The sequence below is a fragment of the Ranitomeya variabilis genome, chromosome 1, assembly GCF_051348905.1.
Source record: "Ranitomeya variabilis isolate aRanVar5 chromosome 1, aRanVar5.hap1, whole genome shotgun sequence".
Lineage (NCBI taxonomy): Eukaryota > Metazoa > Chordata > Amphibia > Anura > Dendrobatidae > Ranitomeya > Ranitomeya variabilis.
The window spans coordinates 1098516310-1098538563 of record NC_135232.1 but is presented as its reverse complement, the minus strand read 5'-3'; the positions used below and the strand labels follow the sequence as shown (position 1 = coordinate 1098538563).

At 45.2% G+C, this 22254-nt stretch overlaps 1 protein-coding gene across 1 annotated transcript in view; it reads left to right on the top strand.

Moving 5' to 3' along the window:
- Positions 1-22254, top strand: part of CPZ (carboxypeptidase Z) — a 188627-nt gene that overhangs the window by 24578 nt on the left and 141795 nt on the right. Inside the window, exons 2-4 of the mRNA XM_077280064.1 lie at positions 6761-6790; positions 15126-15500; positions 20929-21144. Coding sequence (XP_077136179.1) covers positions 6761-6790; positions 15126-15500; positions 20929-21144 — 621 coding nt within the window. The remainder of the gene's footprint in view (positions 1-6760; positions 6791-15125; positions 15501-20928; positions 21145-22254) is intronic.

Below are 22254 nucleotides of genomic sequence, written 5' to 3'. Positions count from 1 at the left end.
CCTCCTCCTGCTCCTCCTCCTGCTGTCCCTGGGCTCTAACACACCGCCAGTTGGGGCCCAGATGTGCTAGCTGCACAGAGAAAAACACCAGCCAATGTGTCAGTGGGGTCCAGCACCGCCAGCTGTTCCCCTGCTGTGCAGCCGGCAACGTGTCCTGCAAAAGCCACGCAGACACAAGAACTGAAATTGAAGGGAACCTGTCCCCCCTCCCCCAGGCGTTTTTACGTTATCCAGCCACCTTGTACAGCGGTAATGCTGCATGTGTGCAAGGTGGCTCAGAAACGTATTCTCCTCGCACATGTGGAACTGAAAACACGTCTGAAATGTGTCCTCTGTGTGACCATTTAACCGTCCCGGTGGTGTGACTTTCCTTTGTAATGACACGCTGCAACCCCCTTGGTAGCACTGCCCGTCTTCTGGCATCATTGTTTGGCTGGCTGCGCCTCTGCGGCCGCCCTGACCCACACAACGCCCCTCGGTGTCTTATTTATTGGGACTGCGAGGGTGCGATTCATGGGCAGGATCAGTGCATCAGTTCGCCTGTCCCTCCTCTCCTTCCGCCTTCTTCGGACTGTGCGGCTTCATGGCCGTGGCATGCGATAAGGGATCAGATGACGCCGCACAGTCTGAAGCGGGTGTAAGGACCCGAGTGTGAGAGGCGAACATATGTGCTGCGCCAGGCCCTGAATCCCAGCCCCGCAGTGTTTTACCAATGTTAAGACACTGCGGGGCTGGGATTCAGGGGCATCGCGAACCGCACCGGCCGACATTACATGATGCCAGAAGATGGGCAGCGCTAACGGCGCTAGGCCAGGGGATAACACGACAGCGCAGACTCCTGTACAGCAAATAACAACGCTCGGGAGGCTGCACCCAGCACCAAGGTGGGATTCTTGACACCTGTGCTGCGTCTCATTACAAAGGGAACTCTCGCCTCCATTACACAGTTTGACTGTATAAAGGGCTAAATGTTATACGTGTTCCATTCAGCGTGTGCAAGGAGAAAAATTACAAGAGCAACCTTTGACTTGCGCAGCACTGCTGCTGCATAAGCTGTGGCTCTTCTACTTTGTAACCCCTGAGGGGGGGTTAAAGGTGACTTTTGAAATCGGTTCAATTAGGCTTCGGCCTACACTCTGCTCCACCTGCAGAGCCCGGGCTCCAACAACGCTAGTTGCTGTCCGGAAGTGCTGGCTGCACAGAGCCAAACACCTCGCCAATGTGTCAGTGGGGTCCAGCACCGCCAGCTGTTCCCCTGCTGTGTAGCCGGCAACGTGTCCTGCAAAAGCCACGCAGACACAACACACCCAAAGCTGCCGCCTGTGCAGGCTTCGGCCTACACTCCCCTCCCCCTGCTCCTCCTCCTCCTGCTCCTCCTCCTGCTGTCCCTGGGCTCTAACACACCGCCAGTTGGGGCCCAGATGTGCTAGCTGCACAGAGAAAAACACCAGCCAATGTGTCAGTGGGGTCCAGCACCGCCAGCTGTTCCCCTGCTGTGCAGCCGGCAACGTGTCCTGCAAAAGCCACGCAGACACAAGAACTGAAATTGAAGGGAACCTGTCCCCCCTCCCCCAGGCGTTTTTACGTTATCCAGCCACCTTGTACAGCGGTAATGCTGCATGTGTGCAAGGTGGCTCAGAAACGTATTCTCCTCGCACATGTGGAACTGAAAACACGTCTGAAATGTGTCCTCTGTGTGACCATTTAACCGTCCCGGTGGTGTGACTTTCCTTTGTAATGACACGCTGCAACCCCCTTGGTAGCGCTGCCCGTCTTCTGGCATCATTGTTTGGCTGGCTGCGCCTCTGCGGCCGCCCTGACCCACACAACGCCCCTCGGTGTCTTATTTATTGGGACTGCGAGGGTGCGATTCATGGGCAGGATCAGTGCATCAGTTCGCCTGTCCCTCCTCTCCTTCCGCCTTCTTCGGACTGTGCGGCTTCATGGCCGTGGCATGCGATAAGGGATCAGATGACGCCGCACAGTCTGAAGCGGGTGTAAGGACCCGAGTGTGAGAGGCGAACATATGTGCTGCGCCAGGCCCTGAATCCCAGCCCCGCAGTGTTTTACCAATGTTAAGACACTGCGGGGCTGGGATTCAGGGGCATCGCGAACCGCACCGGCCGACATTACATGATGCCAGAAGATGGGCAGCGCTAACGGCGCTAGGCCAGGGGATAACACGACAGCGCAGACTCCTGTACAGCAAATAACAACGCTCGGGAGGCTGCACCCAGCACCAAGGTGGGATTCTTGACACCTGTGCTGCGTCTCATTACAAAGGGAACTCTCGCCTCCATTACACAGTTTGACTGTATAAAGGGCTAAATGTTATACGTGTTCCATTCAGCGTGTGCAAGGAGAAAAATTACAAGAGCAACCTTTGACTTGCGCAGCACTGCTGCTGCATAAGCTGTGGCTCTTCTACTTTGTAACCCCTGAGGGGGGGTTAAAGGTGACTTTTGAAATCGGTTCAATTAGGCTTCGGCCTACACTCTGCTCCACCTGCAGAGCCCGGGCTCCAACAACGCTAGTTGCTGTCCGGAAGTGCTGGCTGCACAGAGCCAAACACCTCGCCAATGTGTCAGTGGGGTCCAGCACCGCCAGCTGTTCCCCTGCTGTGTAGCCGGCAACGTGTCCTGCAAAAGCCACGCAGACACAACACACCCAAAGCTGCCGCCTGTGCAGGCTTCGGCCTACACTCCCCTCCCCCTGCTCCTCCTCCTCCTGCTCCTCCTCCTGCTGTCCCTGGGCTCTAACACACCGCCAGTTGGGGCCCAGATGTGCTAGCTGCACAGAGAAAAACACCAGCCAATGTGTCAGTGGGGTCCAGCACCGCCAGCTGTTCCCCTGCTGTGCAGCCGGCAACGTGTCCTGCAAAAGCCACGCAGACACAAGAACTGAAATTGAAGGGAACCTGTCCCCCCTCCCCCAGGCGTTTTTACGTTATCCAGCCACCTTGTACAGCGGTAATGCTGCATGTGTGCAAGGTGGCTCAGAAACGTATTCTCCTCGCACATGTGGAACTGAAACCACGTCTGAAATGTGTCCTCTGTGTGACCATTTAACCGTCCCGGTGGTGTGACTTTCCTTTGTAATGACACGCTGCAACCCCCTTGGTAGCGCTGCCCGTCTTCTGGCATCATTGTTTGGCTGGCTGCGCCTCTGCGGCCGCCCTGACCCACACAACGCCCCTCGGTGTCTTATTTATTGGGACTGCGAGGGTGCGATTCATGGGCAGGATCAGTGCATCAGTTCGCCTGTCCCTCCTCTCCTTCCGCCTTCTTCGGACTGTGCGGCTTCATGGCCGTGGCATGCGATAAGGGATCAGATGACGCCGCACAGTCTGAAGCGGGTGTAAGGACCCGAGTGTGAGAGGCGAACATATGTGCTGCGCCAGGCCCTGAATCCCAGCCCCGCAGTGTTTTACCAATGTTAAGACACTGCGGGGCTGGGATTCAGGGGCATCGCGAACCGCACCGGCCGACATTACATGATGCCAGAAGATGGGCAGCGCTAACGGCGCTAGGCCAGGGGATAACACGACAGCGCAGACTCCTGTACAGCAAATAACAACGCTCGGGAGGCTGCACCCAGCACCAAGGTGGGATTCTTGACACCTGTGCTGCGTCTCATTACAAAGGGAACTCTCGCCTCCATTACACAGTTTGACTGTATAAAGGGCTAAATGTTATACGTGTTCCATTCAGCGTGTGCAAGGAGAAAAATTACAAGAGCAACCTTTGACTTGCGCAGCACTGCTGCTGCATAAGCTGTGGCTCTTCTACTTTGTAACCCCTGAGGGGGGGTTAAAGGTGACTTTTGAAATCGGTTCAATTAGGCTTCGGCCTACACTCTGCTCCACCTGCAGAGCCCGGGCTCCAACAACGCTAGTTGCTGTCCGGAAGTGCTGGCTGCACAGAGCCAAACACCTCGCCAATGTGTCAGTGGGGTCCAGCACCGCCAGCTGTTCCCCTGCTGTATAGCCGGCAACGTGTCCTGCAAAAGCCACGCAGACACAACACACCCAAAGCTGCCGCCTGTGCAGGCTTCGGCCTACACTCCCCTCCCCCTGCTCCTCCTCCTGCTGTCCCTGGGCTCTAACACACCGCCAGTTGGGGCCCTAGGAAGACAAGCTTGAATAGGTCCCCATCCGGGTTCCAGTACCGTCAGCTGGTTCTCGGCAGTGTCTTTTGCTCTTGTACCTTCTGCTCCCCATCCTGGTTCCAGTACCGTCAGCTGGTTCCGGGCAGAGCCTTTGGCTTAGGTGCCTCCCTCTGGGTATCCGAGTTCCACCAACGTCAGGTGGTCCTTGGTAGTGCTTTCAGGCACGGGTACCTCCTGCTTAGTAACCGGGTTCCAGTAACGTCAGCTGGTCCTCGGTAGTTCCATTGGCTCTTGGACCTTCGGCTACCCATCCGGGTTCCAGTACCGTCAGCTGGTTCTCGGCAGTGTCTTTTGCTCTTGTACCTTCTGCTCCCCATCCTGGTTCCAGTACCGTCAGCTGGTTCCGGGCAGAGCCTTTGGCTTAGGTGCCTCCCTCTGGGTATCCGAGTTCCACCAACGTCAGGTGGTCCTTGGTAGTGCTTTCAGGCACGGGTACCTCCTGCTTAGTAACCGGGTTCCAGTAACGTCAGCTGGTCCTCGGTAGTTCCATTGGCTCTTGGACCTTCGGGTAGCCATCCGAGTTCCAGTTCCATCAGCTGTTTCTCGGCATTTTCTCAGCCTTCTTGTACCTTCTGCTACATTTCCAAGTTCAAGACCCGAAAGACGATGACCCGGAAGACCACCCCTAAGATGATGACGACACCAGAGACGACAACCACCGAGATGACGACGACCCTGGAGACGATGACCCTGAAGACGACCCCGATGACGACGACCCCGATGACGACGACCCCGATGACGACGACCCCGATGACGACGACCCTGGAGATGACGACCCTGGAGATGACGACGACAACCTGGAAGACCGAGAAGCAGAAGAACAAGAGGCTGCAGAACAAAGAGCAGAAGAACATTAAGCATAAGACTAAATATCAGAGCAAAAGATATTATCTAAATTATAAGCAGAAGAAGACTAAGCAGTGTATGGGGGTGAGTCCGTTCCTCCTCGTGGTGCCCCTGGATAAAGCCTGATGCTGCAGGCCAAACTGAACGCGGACAAATGTAACTGTTTTGTGACAGGCAGAACGGAAGGTGTAATCTTCAAACTTTTATAGATAACAACTACGGGAATGCCTGTCACAAATAAGAATATGATGAAGAAGTTGAATATAAAAAAGATAATAGTTAAATAAAAAGAATATGAACAATGTAAAAAAAAAAAAATATATATACGTAGAAAAGAAGAAGATGAATAAGGTGAAGAAGTTGATGTCACAGAAGCTGATGATGAGGATAATGAAGAAGAAAGTGTGGGAGAAGTAAAAAATAGGGTGAAGGGCGTGGAAGTAGTGAAACATCAATATCTGACAAAATAAATAAAAAATTAACATAGTCAAATTCTTTCTAACGCCGAACGTCATAAAAAAATTAAAAATACTGCTATTCTATTTGATTGGGATAAACCCCTGTGCCTTTAATGTCTCCGCCACCTCCCCCAATACATCCTACATTATTCTTAGTTGTTTTCCTTCATGTAGAATTAACCTACAAGGAAAGAAAGGGTTTATTTTAATTCCGATATTTTCGTCCCATTGACTTGCATTGGGATCGGGTATCGGTATCGGATTGGATTCCGATACTGTGACGGTATCGGCCGATACTTTCCGATACCGATACTTTCCGATATCGGAAAGTATCGCTCAACACTAGAAATAACTCAATGACCTTCATAATACATGAATTTTGTTTCTGTGTATGTAAACTAAAATAGGTTCATTGGCATTGTACTCTACTTAGTTGCTGATTTTTTGTGGGAAATGATGTCTGGACATGGTCTTAGCCTCGGGAGTCTTGATTACGATGAAAACTTTCAATACATGCTTGCATCAAAAAGTCTTGTCTTACACATTAGATGTCTGCTGGCCAAACAATGTTTTGGCCCATCGTTCTGTTGACAGCCATCTTGGCTGTCTCTCCCACACACAGGTGCGCTCCTTTGTTTTGTAGGAGAAGGTTATCAACTGACATGACGGCTGGCAGCTTATGTCTGAGAGAACAATGAGATCGGCAGTCCCAAGTAGGACATGCTTGATGGACATCTCTCCTGACCATCATTTGGTCGACATTGGTGCAAGATTAGGTGCTGTTTTCTCTCCATCCGAGAAAAATCGGTCTGTTTATGCTACTCCCACTCTGATCAGAGTTGGATCAGAGTATGATCAGAGTGGGATCCCTTTTTTTCAGATATGGAGAGAAAAAAAATGTTTCTTCATTATGTCTGTCTATGAAAAAAGGATCTCGCCCAGATGTGATCCGAGTGAGGTCCATTTTCTTTCACATATCCATAGACATGAATGGGTGATTGCCATCTCATTTTCAGAGGCAAATTGTTCATGCTGCCATTTATTTATTTTTTTCCTCGGACCACTTGGTCAAGGAAAAAATTGGAAAAGGGCACAGCCCCATAGAATAACATAGGTACGAGTGCTATCCTTGAAAACCACAGATAGCACTTGTCCAATTAAATACATCGTCTGCATGAGCCCTTAATGTGTATAGGTCATATTCAAAAACTATAGCTGACAATGTGTATGTAAATCAAAATGTTTTTAGTATCTAATTATTTATTCCTATTTTTTGTTGTATGTTTCAGGAAGATGTATGGATCCAGCTTCGGAGAAAGGTAAGCATTTTGATGTATTAATTAATCACTTTCTATATGTGTTCATTTCTTGCTTCCTTTTAATAAAAAAAGTCAATATGAAAATATAAAATCCTCTAAATGTCCATGTGCCATGGAAAAATATAGTTTGTTTGGCAGACATCTAACAGCTCTACATCTCTTTTGATACGGACCTAACAAATATAACAGGGGCTGCAGGTTCAAAAACAGGGATGTATATATATGTGTAAATTAAAAGGGTTTTCCGGTTCCAGAAAGCCCCTGACCCTTCGTCTTTTTTAAAAAAAAAATAACTTTTACTTTACTCCCCCTTCCCCACTAAGTTTCCCCCACTGCTCCCAGTGTCTGTCATGTCCACAGCACTGCAGTCAACCAGTGAGTATTTCAGGCAATAACAGACGACAAGATGAAGAGACACAATGCTGGACCTTCAGAGCGTGAGTGAAGCTCAAGTTTGCTTTTTTTTAAAAAAATGCAGCCGGGGAATGGGTGTTCTATACTTGGATAAACAGCTTTATAAGGTGATTTCTGACATATCACCTATCTTAAATATGTGGTACAGGAAAGCTGAAGCGGCACCATAATATCAAAGGGTGCAAGTCCAGGGACTTCAATCAAATTCTTACGCAGATATGATGCAAAATTTCTCATCACTCTGAGATTCAATTAAAAAGAAAAAGTTGTGCTTTTATTAAGCCTTGTGGTTATCGTAACATTACAGTTCTTCCTGGAACTTTTTTTCAATATGACCTATTTTCTATCTAAAATATACAGCGGCTTGCGAATGTATTCACCTTTGGGTTTGCATCAGTTCATGTAAAGAACATGCCTACAACTGTGAACATTTGTTTTACTTTTTATTGTGAAGCAAACATCAAATAGGACAAAATAACTGAAAACTTCAGTGTGCATAACTATTCACCCCCCCTAAAGTCAGTAGTTGGTAGAGCCTCCTTTTGCGGCAATTACAGCTGCAACTTTGGATAAGTTTCTATGAGCTTTCCACATCTTGCCACTGGGAGTTTTGTCCATCAAAGCAAAATTACTCCAGTTCCTTCAAGTTAGATGGTTTCCTCTTCAAGTCTGACAACATATTTTCAATCAGATTAAGATCAGGTCTGGGCTTTGACTAGGCCACTCCAAAACATTTACATGTGTCCCTTTAAACCACTTGAGTGTTGCTTTAGCAGTATGCTTCAGGTCATTGTCTTTGAAGGTGAACTTCCATCCCAATCTCACATCACTGACAGACTGAAATAAGTTTTGCTCAATAATATCCCTGTATTTTTCACCATCCATCTTCCCTTCAACTCACACCATTTTCCCTGTCCCTGCTGCCGATAAACATCCCCAGAGCATGATGTTGCCACCACCATGTTTCACTGTGGGAGTGGTATTCTTGGGGTGATGGGCTGTGTTGGTTTGGCCCAGTTGTAGCGTTGAACCTTGATGGTCAAAATGATCAATTTTAATCTCAGTGACCACAGCACCTTCCTTCATACATTTGGGGAGTCTGTTGTGAACTCTGTTCTCGGACTCCCTCCTGTGGTTGTGAGTGGTACTGTGTGAGTTGTGTCTTTGGGCTCCCTCTGGTGGCTCTTTTGTTATTCTGCGGGTCTGTGGCTGGGATCAGCTGCCTCGTTACCTGCTAGTCAGGTTTCCTATTTAACTCACCTGGACCTTCATTTTTTGCCTGCTGTCGTTGTATTCAGTGCTGTTTTGGTTTCTCCTGACTTCATTCGTTTTTAGTCTCTCCAAGAGAAGCTAAGTTTTTGCTCGTTCATTTTTTGCTCATCTATGTTCTATATGTTTCTCAGTATATGATGAGTTCTGTCTAGTTTGCTAATATGTGATCTTTTGCTTGCTGGTAGCTCTGGGGTGCAGAGTTTCTCCCCTCACATCGTTAGTTGGTGTGGGGGTTCTTGCATTCTCTGCGTGGATATTTTTTGGATAGGGTTTTTTACTGACCGCACAGATTCTTGCTATCCTCTTTCTATTCAGTGATTAGTGGGCCTCCTTTGCTGAACCTGTTTTCATTTCTGCATTTGTGCCTTCTCCTTTACTCACTGTTATTATTTGTGGGGGGCTGTTCTAAACTTTGGGGTTATTTCTCTGAGGCAAGTGAGGCTTTTATTTCTCTCTAGGGGTAGCCAGTTTCTCAGGCTGTGAAGAGACGTCTAGGAATTTAGGAACGTTCCACGGCTGCCTATAGTGTGTGCGGTTAGGATCAGGGTTGCGGTCAGTCCAGTTACCACATCCCCAGAGCTCGTCCTTTGTTCTCTTACTTAGCTGGTCAGATTTGTGATCCTAAGCCACTAAGGATCATAACAGGAGTCTATCACATGTCTTTTGGTAAACTCAAAATGAGCTTTACAATTTTTTTGTGTAAGTAAAGGCAAAAAGTTGCGTTCCCGTGCGGTCGGCTGGCACGTCAAAACGCCAACCATATGTCCCTGCATACCCACTGTTAAAGATAGGTACACAGGACGCATGCGGAAGTAGGCAGAGCTTAAGGGAGGAACTACGCAGCCATACGCAGACCAGCCACACGCAAGTGTGAACTTAGCCTTAGATTGCACACGGGTATACTTCCTTTCACTAGGCATGTGACTTATGAAGGTAGTTGCTTGTACCAGAAGATTTTATGGGTTTCACGGCAAATAGGTGAATACATATGCAGATGCCTATTTTTATTTGATACCATAAATTTAATTTGTGCTTTTATTTTTCTCACTTCTCCAACTTAGACTATTTACTGCTAATGCATAACACACAAATCAGTTTACAAAAATATTGAAACACAGGTTGTAATGCAACAAAATGGGTAATAGCTAGGGGGTGAATACTTTTGCAAGCCACTGTAGGTGATGATTTGTGGATACTTGGCACAATGCACTTTCACGCTAATTTGCATGCAACCATAAAGCCATATTTCTCAGTGATGGCACATCGAATTATTACTAAACGGGTATCATTTTTATTTTTGTACTAGGACTTATACAGCTTACACCTGTATCAGTAGTAAAATCATTCTGACAGGTTCCCTATAGGCCTACACAGGCTTCTTACCTCTTTAACAACCTATGACGTACATTTTTGTTGTTGGACAGTAAATAAAAAAAAGAAACTTAGAAGTTGATTATTATATGAATGATAAAGCAAGTTGATCATCATTGGATGCTGAGGCCACCTTCTTTTACTTACACTGAGGGATCGGTCAGAGAGGTAGGAGGAGAACCAACAGAGAGTGGTGTCATTTAGGCAGATAGAGTGGAGAATAGTGAGGAGAATCCGGTGATCCACAGTATCATTACATGTCCTTTCCTCCAATTCATTATAATTACTCTTCTCTCCCAACCCAAATTAATTCAATTAACAAAAAAAAAAAAAACTTTCTCCCCATATGATTCTCTGTGGTTCTGTGTACTCTTCTGGATGGCAAGTATATGCAAGATGACACAGAATAGGAGCGGAACTACTCAACAAGTCAATGTACTCTTTGACAAGCCTTACAATGTGACCAGCGATAAAATGCCAAGAAAGAGCTAATTTGCATACCTTTGTCCCATAGCGCTCTGCCTGCAAGACGCATACCCAACTAGCCCCCTTTACGCAGTGCCCACAGCTTACCTCAAGGATGTCTCAGTCAAATTCTGCTCTTTGCTAATGTGCACCCCCGCAGAAACCTTGCACACCTAGACACGCACACGCTCTCTGACTTTCTTCTACCACTGGCATCTATATCCTCACTCCAAGACACAGACACTGCCACTAGTTTCTACAATGCCACTCTTGCATCAGCCATCGACTTGGTTGGCCCTGTCATGGATAGCAGACTACAAAAAATCAATAGACAACCCTGGCACAATAACATCACTAAAAAGCTTCGGCAAGAATCCAAAATTGCATAGCGGCATTGGAAGAAAATGCATTTGCAGAAGCAACACTCGCATTCAAATCAGCTCTCACCTCTACTAAACAGGCCTACTTTACATCCCTTGTATCTTCCATATCCCACAACCCCAAACAGTTGTTCAACAATTTTGATGCCCTCCTCCGCCCACCACTGCCCCCTAAGACTTCTCCAATCTCTGCCAAGGACTTTGCCACGCACTTCAAAAATAAGATAGACCATTCAAGGCAAGTCTTTGTTGTCCAATGACTTCAACCCCTTTGTATGCCAGACCAATGCCCTAACCCCATAACTTCACTCTCCAAAATCACTGCAGTAGAGCTTGCTCATCTTCTCTCCAAATCACACCCCACCACTTGTGCGCTTGACCTCATTCCATCCCACCTCCTCCCCAACCTCACCACTACACTAATCTCATCCCTAAGGCTGGTTTCACACTTGCGTTTTTATCTGCATGCGTTTTTTAAAAAAAACGCATGTGTGAAAAACGCATGTAAACGCGGTAAAACGCATGCGTTTTTTCGCGGCAAAAAAACGCGCAAGAAAATACTGCAGGTAGCATTTTTGAAAATGAACGCATGCAGACAAAAAACGCATGCGTTTGAAAACGCGACCAAACGCATGTGCAAAAAACGCATGCGTTTTCAATGTTAAATATAGGAAAAAAAAACGCATGCGTTTTTTGTGCAAAAAACGCTGCAGACAAAAACGCAAGTGTGAAACCAGCCTAACCCATCTCTTCAACCTATCACTAACTTCTGGTACCTTGCCCTCTGCTTTCAAACATGCCACAATCACACCTATCCTCAAAAAGCCACCCCTTGACCTGAGCGCTATGTCCAGCTATCGCTTCATATCTTTGCTCCCATTTGCTTCCAAACTCCTTATGCAACACATCCACGCTGAACTTTCCTCTCACTTTGCATCTAACTCGCTCTTCAACAACCTACAATTTGGCTTCCATCCCCACCATTCCACTGAGACTGCCCTGACCAAACTTACTAATGACTTACCTACAGCCAAAGCTAACAGACAATTCTCTATACTCCTCCTTCTAGACCTGTCCTCTGCCTTCAACACAGTTGACCACTGCCTCATACTACAGATCCTCTCCTCCTTTGGCATCAAAGACCTCGCCCTATCCTGGATCTCCTCATACCTTACCAACCACACATTTAGTGTTTCCTACTCCCATACTACCTCTTCATCTTGCCCCTCTCTTTTGTTGTCCCTCAAGGCTCTGTCCTAGGACCCCTTCTCTTCTCAATATATACCCTTGGCCTGGGACAACTCATAAAGTCCTATGTCTTCCAGTACCATCTATATGCTGATGACACTCAGATCTACCTATCTGGCCCAGATGTCACCTCTCTGCTCTCCAGAATCCCACAGTGTCTATTAGCCACATCCTCCATCTTCTCCTCTCGCTTCCTCAAACTCAATGTGGACAAATCTGAACTAATTATCTTTCCTCCATCTTGCATGCCTTCCCTATCTGATCAATTTATCACAATAAATTAATTCACACTTTCCCCTGTCCTGGTATTCCGCTTCCTCGGAGTAACCCTCGACTCTGCCCTGTCCTTCAAACTGCACATCCAAGCTCTCGTCACCTCCTGTCACCTCCAGCTCAAAAATATTTCCAGAATCCGTCCTTTCCTCATCCCACACTCTACCAAAATGCTTGTGCATGCCCTAATCATCTCCTGCCTCGACTACTACAACATCCTCCTCTGTGGCCTCCCTTCTAACACTCTTGCACCCTCCAGTCCATCCTTAATGCTGCTGCCCGACTAATTCATCTCTCTCCTCGCTACACTCCTGCTTCCCCTCTTGCCGATCCCTTCACTGGCTCCCAATGTCCCAGCGTATCCAGTTTAAACTACTAACACTGACTTACAAAGCCATCCATAACCTTTCTCCTCGGTATATTTCCGAACTAATCTCTCAATATCTTCCCTCACGTAATCTCCGGTCCTTCCAAGACCTCCATCTTTCCTCCACGCTTATTCGCTCCTCACCCAATCGCCTCCAAGATTTCTCCCGAATATCCCCCATCCTCTGGAATTCTGTGCCCCATCAAGTAAGGTTATCCACCACATTTGGGTCCTTCAAACGGAACCTGAAAACCCATCTCTTCAAGAAAGCTTACAACCTGTTATTACCACATGGCCACCTCAACACCAACGGAGCTACTGCAATCCCCAACCTACTATCTCCTTCCCCCAATCCTGTAGAATGTAAACCCACAAGGGCAGGGTCCTCTTCCCTCTGTACCAGTTTGTCATTGTTAGTTTGTTTACTATAAGTGATATTAGTATTTTGATGTAACCCCGTCTCATGTACAGCACTATGGAATTAATGGTGCTATATAAATAAATAATAATAATAATAATAATAAGGGGCAAGAAGCCCAAAACAGGCTGTCTCTAGATGAGTTTCTAGCTAAGCATTTCCTTGATCATGCTGCAAAGCTCATTAAAGGTTCAGACCTCCTAGGTACTTGTGAGACTCTTTTGTTCTGCGAGAGTGTTAATTTGCATATTTTTCTCCCAGGATCTCTTCTAAAACTCAATATTCAGCTGATCTTTTTAAGGAGAACCAGTATTTTTTTCCCTACATTGCCTCAAGGTTGTTACATTCAGCCAGACAGATTCCACTCTTCTCTGATGAGGGGCAAATACCCTGGAACAGGTGGTCTGTAAATGTGTTTTTCGCATGTTATTTATCTCTGGTCATGTTGCAAGACCTTGCTCATAGGGTAATTACCTCTCCAAGGAAGGTGGTAGTAGCAAGATAGTTTATTTTATTCTTCAAGAGAACTACTATGTAGGCATTTCTCCCATAAAGCATTGCCTTTAGGGCACCATACTCAGCTGGTGAATCAGTAGTTCAACCATGTTAATTAAATGTGTTTCTAATGAACTACTAGAAAGAGTTACCGTATATACACGAGTATAAGCCGACCCGAGTATAAGCCTAGACCCCTAATTTTGCCACAAGAAACTGGGAAAACTTAATGACTCGAGTATAAGCTTAGGGTGGGAAATGCAGCAGCTACCTGTAAATTTCAAAAATAAAAATAGATACCAATAAAAGTAAAATTAATTGAGACATCAGTAGGTTAAGTGTTTTTGAATATCCATATTGAATCAGGAGCCCCATATAATGCTCCATAAAGTTCATGATGGGCCCCATAACATGCTCCATACAAAATACACCCCATATAATGCTCCATAAAGTTCATGATGGGCCCCATAAGATGATTCATGCTAAAATATGCCCCATATAATGCTGCACAATGGTTGATTATGGCCCCTTAAGAAGCTCCATAGAAAATATGCCCCATATAATGCTGCATAGGTTGATTATGGTCCCATAAGATGCTCCATAGAAAATATGCCCCATACAATCCTGCACAAGTTGATTATGGCCCCATAAGATGCTACATAGAAAATATGCCCCATACAATCCTGCACAGGTTCATTATGGCCCCATAAGATGCTCCATAGAAAATATGCCTCATACAATCCTGCATAGGTTGATTATGGCCCCATAAGATGCTCCATGGAAAATATGCCCCATACAGTCCTGCATAGGTTGATTATGGCCCCATAAGATGCTACATAGAAAATGTGCCCCATATAATACTGCATAAAGGTTGATTATGGCCCCATAGGATGCTTCATAGAAACATTTGCCCCATATGCTGCGATAAAAAAATGACATACTCACCGCTCGTCTTGAGCAGGAGGGGACACCGGCACTTGTGATATTCACCTGCACGCCGGTCGGTTTTCCATAGTGACTGTTAAGGGAGAGGGCGGCGATCACACTAAGCACGTCATCGCGCCCTCTGACCTGAACGTCACAGGCAGAAGATGCAGAAGATGCAGAAGACAGAGCGGCATGCAGCGGTGGAATGAGGACAGGTGAATATCGCACAATGCTCACCCTCCCACATTATACTCACTTGCTCCCGGCGCGGTCCTTGCTTCTCACTGACAAATGGTCTCCAGGCGCAGGCAGCTTCTTCCTGTGTTCAGCGGTCACATCGTACCACTCATTAAAGTAATGAATATGCGTCCATATTCATACTATAATGAGCGGTACCACGTGACCGCTGAACACAGGAAGAGCTGCGGGCGCCGGAGAAGCAGGAACGTGCAGAGATGTGCCAGGAGCAGGTAAGTATGACTTGACAGCTGCCGCTCCCCCGTCGACACCCTGGGACAACGACTTGAGTATAAGCCAAGAGGGGCACTTTCAGCCTAAAAAAATGGGCTGAAAGTCTCGGCTTATACTCGAGTATATAGAAGAAGTAGAGTGTGAACTTGATACCAAAAAGAAAAAACTCCAGAAATCTCTTGCATGGATTTAACATCTAATCTGCTTTTTTTTCTCTTTCTATCACCTTTCTAGGAACCTGCACAGATAATTTCCTGGGATATTGCGATGATTTACCCTACAGCAAAACAATGTTTCCCAATTTATTAGACCATCGATCCAGAGGAGACATTGAGTATAGCGCTGAGTACATCCTGTTAAGTGTTCTTGACAATTTGCTTCAAGGGGAATGTAACCCTGACCTCAGACTTGTGGGATGTTCTGTTCTGGCTCCAAAATGTGAAAAGAACAAGATTTTAAAACCATGTCGGAATGTATGTGAAACATTAAAGAAAAATTGCCTGCCTGCCTTCGATGCTATTGACATGGCATGGCCTTACTTTTTTGACTGTGATCGATTCTTTGCTGGGGAAGAGGAAGGCTGCCATGATCCACTGGAGAAGTTGAGAGGTAAAGCAAAAAATGTCATACAATTTGGAGTCTAAATAGAGATTATTTGAATGGATTAGTTGTGAATAGTGTATGTCACACTCGGGCATGGGTAAGTGACAAAGCAAACTACGACAGGATGGAAAATAAAGAAAAAGGTCCTAATGATATGGAGCGAGAGATGGGACACCTCCTGACACCAACCTGTGCTTGTCCATAAGCTCCCCTAACCCCTTATGTGGGTCCTTCCCCCCGCTGCTTTCACGTGCCTAGTCCCTGATTGTCACCTCAATATACCCTGGCTAGTGCACTGGCCGGCAAGGATGCTAGCATCACCACTGCAGATGGTAAAAACACAGGGGAAATGACAGACAAAAGGAAAAACATTTAAATTACAACAGAACCAGAGCTGCCACAAATCCCATAATGAATCATGACCGTGTATGTGATGTACATTATAGCTGTAAATGGTGTGTACATTATGTATTCTAAGTGAGATTGGTGTGCAGTAGGTGTTCTAGGTGTGTCTAACGTATGATGTATGTGTGTCAGGTGTGAATGGTGTATGCAGTATTTAATTTTCACACTAATAAACCTAGAATGTGAATTGTGTGCTATGTGTTCTAGGTGTGAATATTGTGTGCAGAATTGGTCTAAGTGTGAATGGTGTGAGTGTTCTTGGACTAGGCATTAATGGTGTGTGCAGTATGTGTTGTAGGTGTGCATGATGTGTACAGTATGTGGTATTGGTCTAGCTGTGAATGGTGTGTGCAGTATGTGTTCTAGGGGTGAATGGCATAAGAGGTATGTGATGTAGGGGTGAACGGTGTGTTCTGTATTGGTCTAGATGTTTAAAGTGTGTGTGTGGTATGTGTTCTAGATTTGAGTATTATTTGCTGTATTGGTATATCTTTATCGCTTTATTTTTATATACAGTTAGGTCCATATATATTTGGACAGAGACAACATTTTTCTAATTTTGGTTATAGACATTACCACAATGAATTTTAAACAAAACAATTCAGATGCAGTTGAAGTTCTGACTTTCAGCTTTCATTTGAGGGTATCCACATTAAAATTGGATGAAGGGTTTAGGAGTTTCAACTCCTTAACAGGTGCCACCCTGTTTTTAAAGGGACAAAAAGTAATTGGACAAGATTCAATAATTTTTAATGAAATGTTCATTTTTAGTACTTGGTTGAAAACCCTTTGTTTGCAATGGCTGCCTGAAGTCTTGAACTCATGGACATCACCAGACGCTGTGTTTCCTCCTTTTTGATGCTCTGCCAGGCCTTCACTGCGGTGGTTTTCAGTTGCTGTTTGTTTGTGGGCCTTTCTGTCTGAAGTTTAGTCTTTAACAAGTGAAATGCATGCTCAATTGGGTTGAGATCAAGTGACTGACTTGGCCATTCAAGAATATTCCACTTCTTTGCTTTAATAAACTCCTGGGTTGCTTTAGCTTTATGTTTTGGGTCAGTGTCAATCTGTAGTATGAAATGACGACCAATCAGTTTGGCTGCATTTGGGTGACGTAATTCTCAGGTCCTAAATTCCTAACTCTAGGAATTTAGGACCTGAGAATTACGTCACGGCTTGTGATTGGTCGCGTGGCGGTCACATGAGCGGCACGCGACCAATCAGAAACCGTGACGTCATGGAAGGTGCTGAACGCGCTCATTTTAAACAAAGAAGGCTGCCGGTTACCAGTTGTGATGTCCAGGGGCCTCCGGACAGGTGAGTATATCAATATTTTTTATTTTAATTCTTTATTTTACACAGTAATATGGATCCCAGGGCCTAAAGGAGAGCTTCCTCTCCTTCAGACCCTGGGAACCATCAGGATACCGTCCGATACTTGGTGTCCCATTGACTTGCATGGGTATCGGGTATCGGAATCGGCGAGATCCAATACTTTGCCGGTATCGGCCGATACTATCCGATACCGATACTTTCAAGTATCGGACGGTATCGCTCAACACTCCCCATATGATGATGTCATGTGTTTGGAAGCTTCTGATATGTTTTTGGCAACATCTGAGTTAACTAGAGACACACCTGTGCATGTATTTTAATGCACACCTGAAAAACACTGTTTGTGTAGCATCATGGGAAAGTCTAAAGAAAGCAAAGATGTCAAGAAGAGAATTGTGGACTTGAACAAGTCTGGTTCATCCTTGGGTTCAATTTCAAGATACCTGGAAGTGCCATTTTCATCTGTATAAACAATTATACACAACTACAACAAGATAAACAAGATGTCCAGCCATCATACCGCTCAGGAAGGAGAAGGGTTCTGTGTCCCAGAGATAAACGTGCTTCGGTCTGACATGTGCATATAAACCAAGGACAAAAGCAAAAGGCCTTATGAAGATGATGGCGGAAGCTGGTAAGATTGTGTCAATATCCACAGTGAAATGAGTACTGTATCAACATGGGTTGAAAGGCTCTTTGCCAGGAAGAAGCCATTACTCCAAAAGAAACATAAAAAAAGCCAGATTAATGTTTCCAAATGCACACAGGAACACAGACCTTAATTTTTGGAGACATGTCCTGTGATCTGATGAAACTAAAATTGAACTTTTTGGGGCATAATGGCCATTGTTACGTTTGGAGGAAAAAAGGAGAAGCTTGGAAGCCTAAGAACATCATCCCAACTGTGGAACATGTGTTGTGAACTCTGTTCTCGAACTCCCTCCTGTGGTCAGGAATGGTACTTCTGTGTGTTCTGTCCGTGGACTCCCTCTGGTGGCTGAAAATGGAGCTGCTGGTCTTGAAGTGGCTTCCTCAGCTGCATCGTTTAGGACTGGGCTGGTTCCTCTATTTAACTCCGCTCAGATCGTTACTTGATGCCAGCTGTCAATGTATCAGTACTGGTTCAGATCTCTCTTGGATCTCCTGATGACCTGTCTACTTCAGCAGAAGCTAAGTCCCTGCTAAGCTCATTTTGTTGTTCATTTGTGTGCTGAATATATTTCTTAGTACCTGCTAAGATTCTGTCCAGCTGGCTATCATGATATTGTCTCGCTAGCTGGAAGCTCTGGGTTGCCGAGTGGCACCACCGCACCGTGAGTCGGTGCGTGGGTTTTTTGCTCACTCTGCGTGGCTTTTTGTAGTTTTTTGTGCTGACCGCAAAGATCCCTTTATCTATCTTCTGTCTATTTAGTAAGACTGGCCTCCTTTGCTGAAACCTGTTTCATTCCTGTATTTGTGCCTTCCTCTTAACTCACAGTCAATATATGTGGGGGGCTGCCCTTTTCCTTTGGGGAATTTCTCTGAGGCAAGGTGAGGCTGTTTTTCTCTTTAGGGGTAGTTACCTCTCAGGCTGTGAAGAGTCGTCTAGGCAGAGTCAGGCACGATCCACGGCTAATTCTAGTGTGTGTGATAATAGGATTAGGGTTGCGGTCAGCAGAGCTCCCACTTCCCAGAGCTCGTCCTATTTTGCAGTTTGACTATCAGGTCATTCTAGGTGCTCCTAACCACCAGGTCCTTAACAAACATGGGGGTGGCAGGTTCATGTTGTGGAGTTGTTTTGCTGCAGGAGGGACTGGTGCACTTCACAAAATAAATGGCATCATGAGAAAAGAAGATTATGTGGCAATACTGAAGCAACATCTCAAGACATCAGCCAGGAAGTTAAAGTTTGGGCAGAAATGGGTCTTCCAAATGGACAGTAATCCGAAGCATACTGCCAAAATGGTAACAAAGTGGCTTAAGGATAACAAAGTCAATGTTTTGGAGCGGCCATCACAAAGCCCTGATTTCTATCCTATTTAAAATTTATGGTCAAAGCTGAAAAGGCTGGAGCGAGGAAGGTGACCTACAAACCTGGATCAGTTTCATCAGTTTTGAATGGGCCCAAATTCCGACCAACTATTGTGAGAGGCTTGTGGAAGGATATCCCAAACGTTTGACCCAAGTAATTCAGGTTAAGGGCAATGATATCAAATTCTATTGAAATATATGATGTGAATACTTTTCTGCCCAATGATGACAGAAGTATTCTAGGAGTGATACCTTTATTGGCTAACCAGAAAATAATATGTTTGCAAGCTTTCAGAGCACAGTGGCTCCTTCTTCAGGCAAGATTACAACTAGATTAATAAGAAACAACCACAACATTTAGAGAATACTACAGCAGGACATTTGTTCAGGGGGGTGGGAAAGTGAGATGCCTTCTAAAGATAAGCCAAGGTAATCATTTTCATGATCAGGCCAAATTTTACAATTCTGATCAGTGTCATTTTATATGGTAATAACTCTGGAACGGTTGAAGGGATCCCACTGATCCTGAGAATGTTTCTTTATGATATATTGTACTTCATGATAGTGGTAAAATTTATTCGATAAGACTTGTGTTTATCTGTGAAAATTTAGCAATTTTTAAACTTTGAATTCTTACGCTACTCCCTTAAATCAGAGAGTTATGTCACCAAATTAGTTAATGAATAACATTTACCACATGTCTACTTTACATCTGCATAATTTTTGTAACAAATTTTTTTTTGTTAGGAAATTACAAGGATTGAGTTGATCAGCGATTTCTCACTTTTCCCAAAAAATTTAAAAAAACATTTTTTTAAGGACCACATTTGAAGTGACTCTGGGGGCCTATATGACAGAAAATACCCAAAAGTGACACCATTCTAAATACTGCACCCCTAAAACTGCTAAAAACCTCATCACAGAAGTTTATTAATCATTCAGGTCCTTCACAGGAATTAATGCAATGTGGAAGGAATAAATTAACATTTTCCTTTTTTTCACAAAAATGTTACTTTAGAACTATTTTTTTTTTGTTTTAATCTAGAGAAATCTTTGTTTTTCTTAATATGTAAATGAGCTGTTAAGATCTATGGGCCGGACATAGATCTTTCTTAGAATCTGGCTCCAGAGTTTATTTGAAATGAAAGGAGGGGTTACTAGTGTGAGACATGTAATGACTGATCTCTTGATCTACATGTCTCACATTGGTAATGTCCCCTTTTATTTAAAAGAAGCTCTGGATGAAGAGTCTCAGAGAGATCTATGTCCGGCCCATAGACCCTAACAGCTCATTTACATATTAAGAAAAACAGGGATTTCTCTGGAAAAAGATATCAGATCGCAGATATCAAGGAATCATTTTTTTCAGCTTTCTATGATCTGCATGCCCATATAGACAGTTTAGGAGGGTTGATCCTACTGACAGTTCCCCTTTAAGAGAGGATGTACGTACGATAAAAAACAAAAATGTGCCGAGTCAGAAAGGTGAGGGAAATGACTGGGTCCTGCTAAGTGATGGCATATCACAGCAGCATGCTATCACTTACTAAGATGGGAATACTCCATTAATGGATGACATGTAAACTTTTGTAAGCATCCGCATGACTATGGCGGATGAAATTTCTAAAGACTCTTAATAACAAACGTTTATAGCAGATTATTGTTTCTCTATGGTTGTGTTTTATAGTTAATGTTGAGATCACTCCTGAAGACCTTGCCACTCAAATGCCAACTACTTTCATACACTTCAACCACCACAGCTACACCGAGATGATCACCATACTAAAGAAGACGGCAGCCAAGTGTTCCCATGTAGCCAAGACATACAGCATCGGAAGAAGCTTTGAAGGAAAAGACCTTTTTGTTATTGAGTTTTCCAACAATCCAGGACAGCATGAATTACGTGAGTACCTGTTCAATCTACATACGCTAAGAGTTACATTTAGAAAGCAGGCTTACAGAGTAAGTGTTAGACATGAGCGGATTGATTTAAGGAGGACTGAATTCAAGTACAATTTCCTGAGATTTGTGATATGTGAAAAAACCTTGCTTATTGCATTTCCCACACTGCTGAAACATCAGAGAGCAAGCTAACATCAATGATGCATTGGCACGCAGGCCTCCCTATAATGCCCTTCAGCTTTGACATCTATCGGACTATAATACGTTGTACATTGGTGGTCAGTACCGGGGCCATCACAGGTCAGTGGTTCCCTGTGGAGCATATTTTGTATGACAGAGTGGTTTTCCATTTCCAGAGTCACTGTCTCCTGTAGATTGTAAGCTCTTATGGTCAGTGCGATCCCTCACTCCCGTAGAGTGTAAGCTCTTATATGGTCAGTGCAATCTTCTCACTCTCTCCTACAGAGTTCAAGTCAACGGGACCCTATTGTTATGTCAGGGCCGGCGTTCCTGCACGATCCACCTTCCTTCTCCCGTCATGGACACTAACATGCTCACCGCCATGGCCACGTTGTTCTGGTCCCTGCTGCAGCTTCTTCCTTATAGGACCTGTGTATAGCACATAGGCCTCCCGGGATTGCGTTTAGGATGTGCACATGTTCCCCGCTTCTTAAAGGTGCAGCATGCACACTTCAGAAAATGTTCCCTTCAAATAGCTTTGGGGAGGTGCCTGAGCAACATTAGTGTTTAGTGTGCACACTTCCTACTTAGTTGTAAGGCCCCTATATCCATCCTATTTAAGCATGATCCTACCCGTCCTGTCCGAACCTGACCTTCTTCCCATCCTGCCTGTACCTTATCCTGATTCTGATCTGCTTAGTTCTCATCTGTACCTAATTTTGCTCCTGCCTAGTCTGAACTAGCACCCAAGATCCTTTACCTGAAGTCTGCCCTGTATTCCTGAACCTGCCCTGCTAGGTCGAGTATCCGTCCTGTCAACCAGCGGTACCACATCCATCCATTCTGTGAATTAGTTCCTGGCCTGTCTGACTCTCCGAGTTGATCCTTACTTCCCTACCCCTTTGGGTTGGCAGGTTTGGCTTGTGGTTCT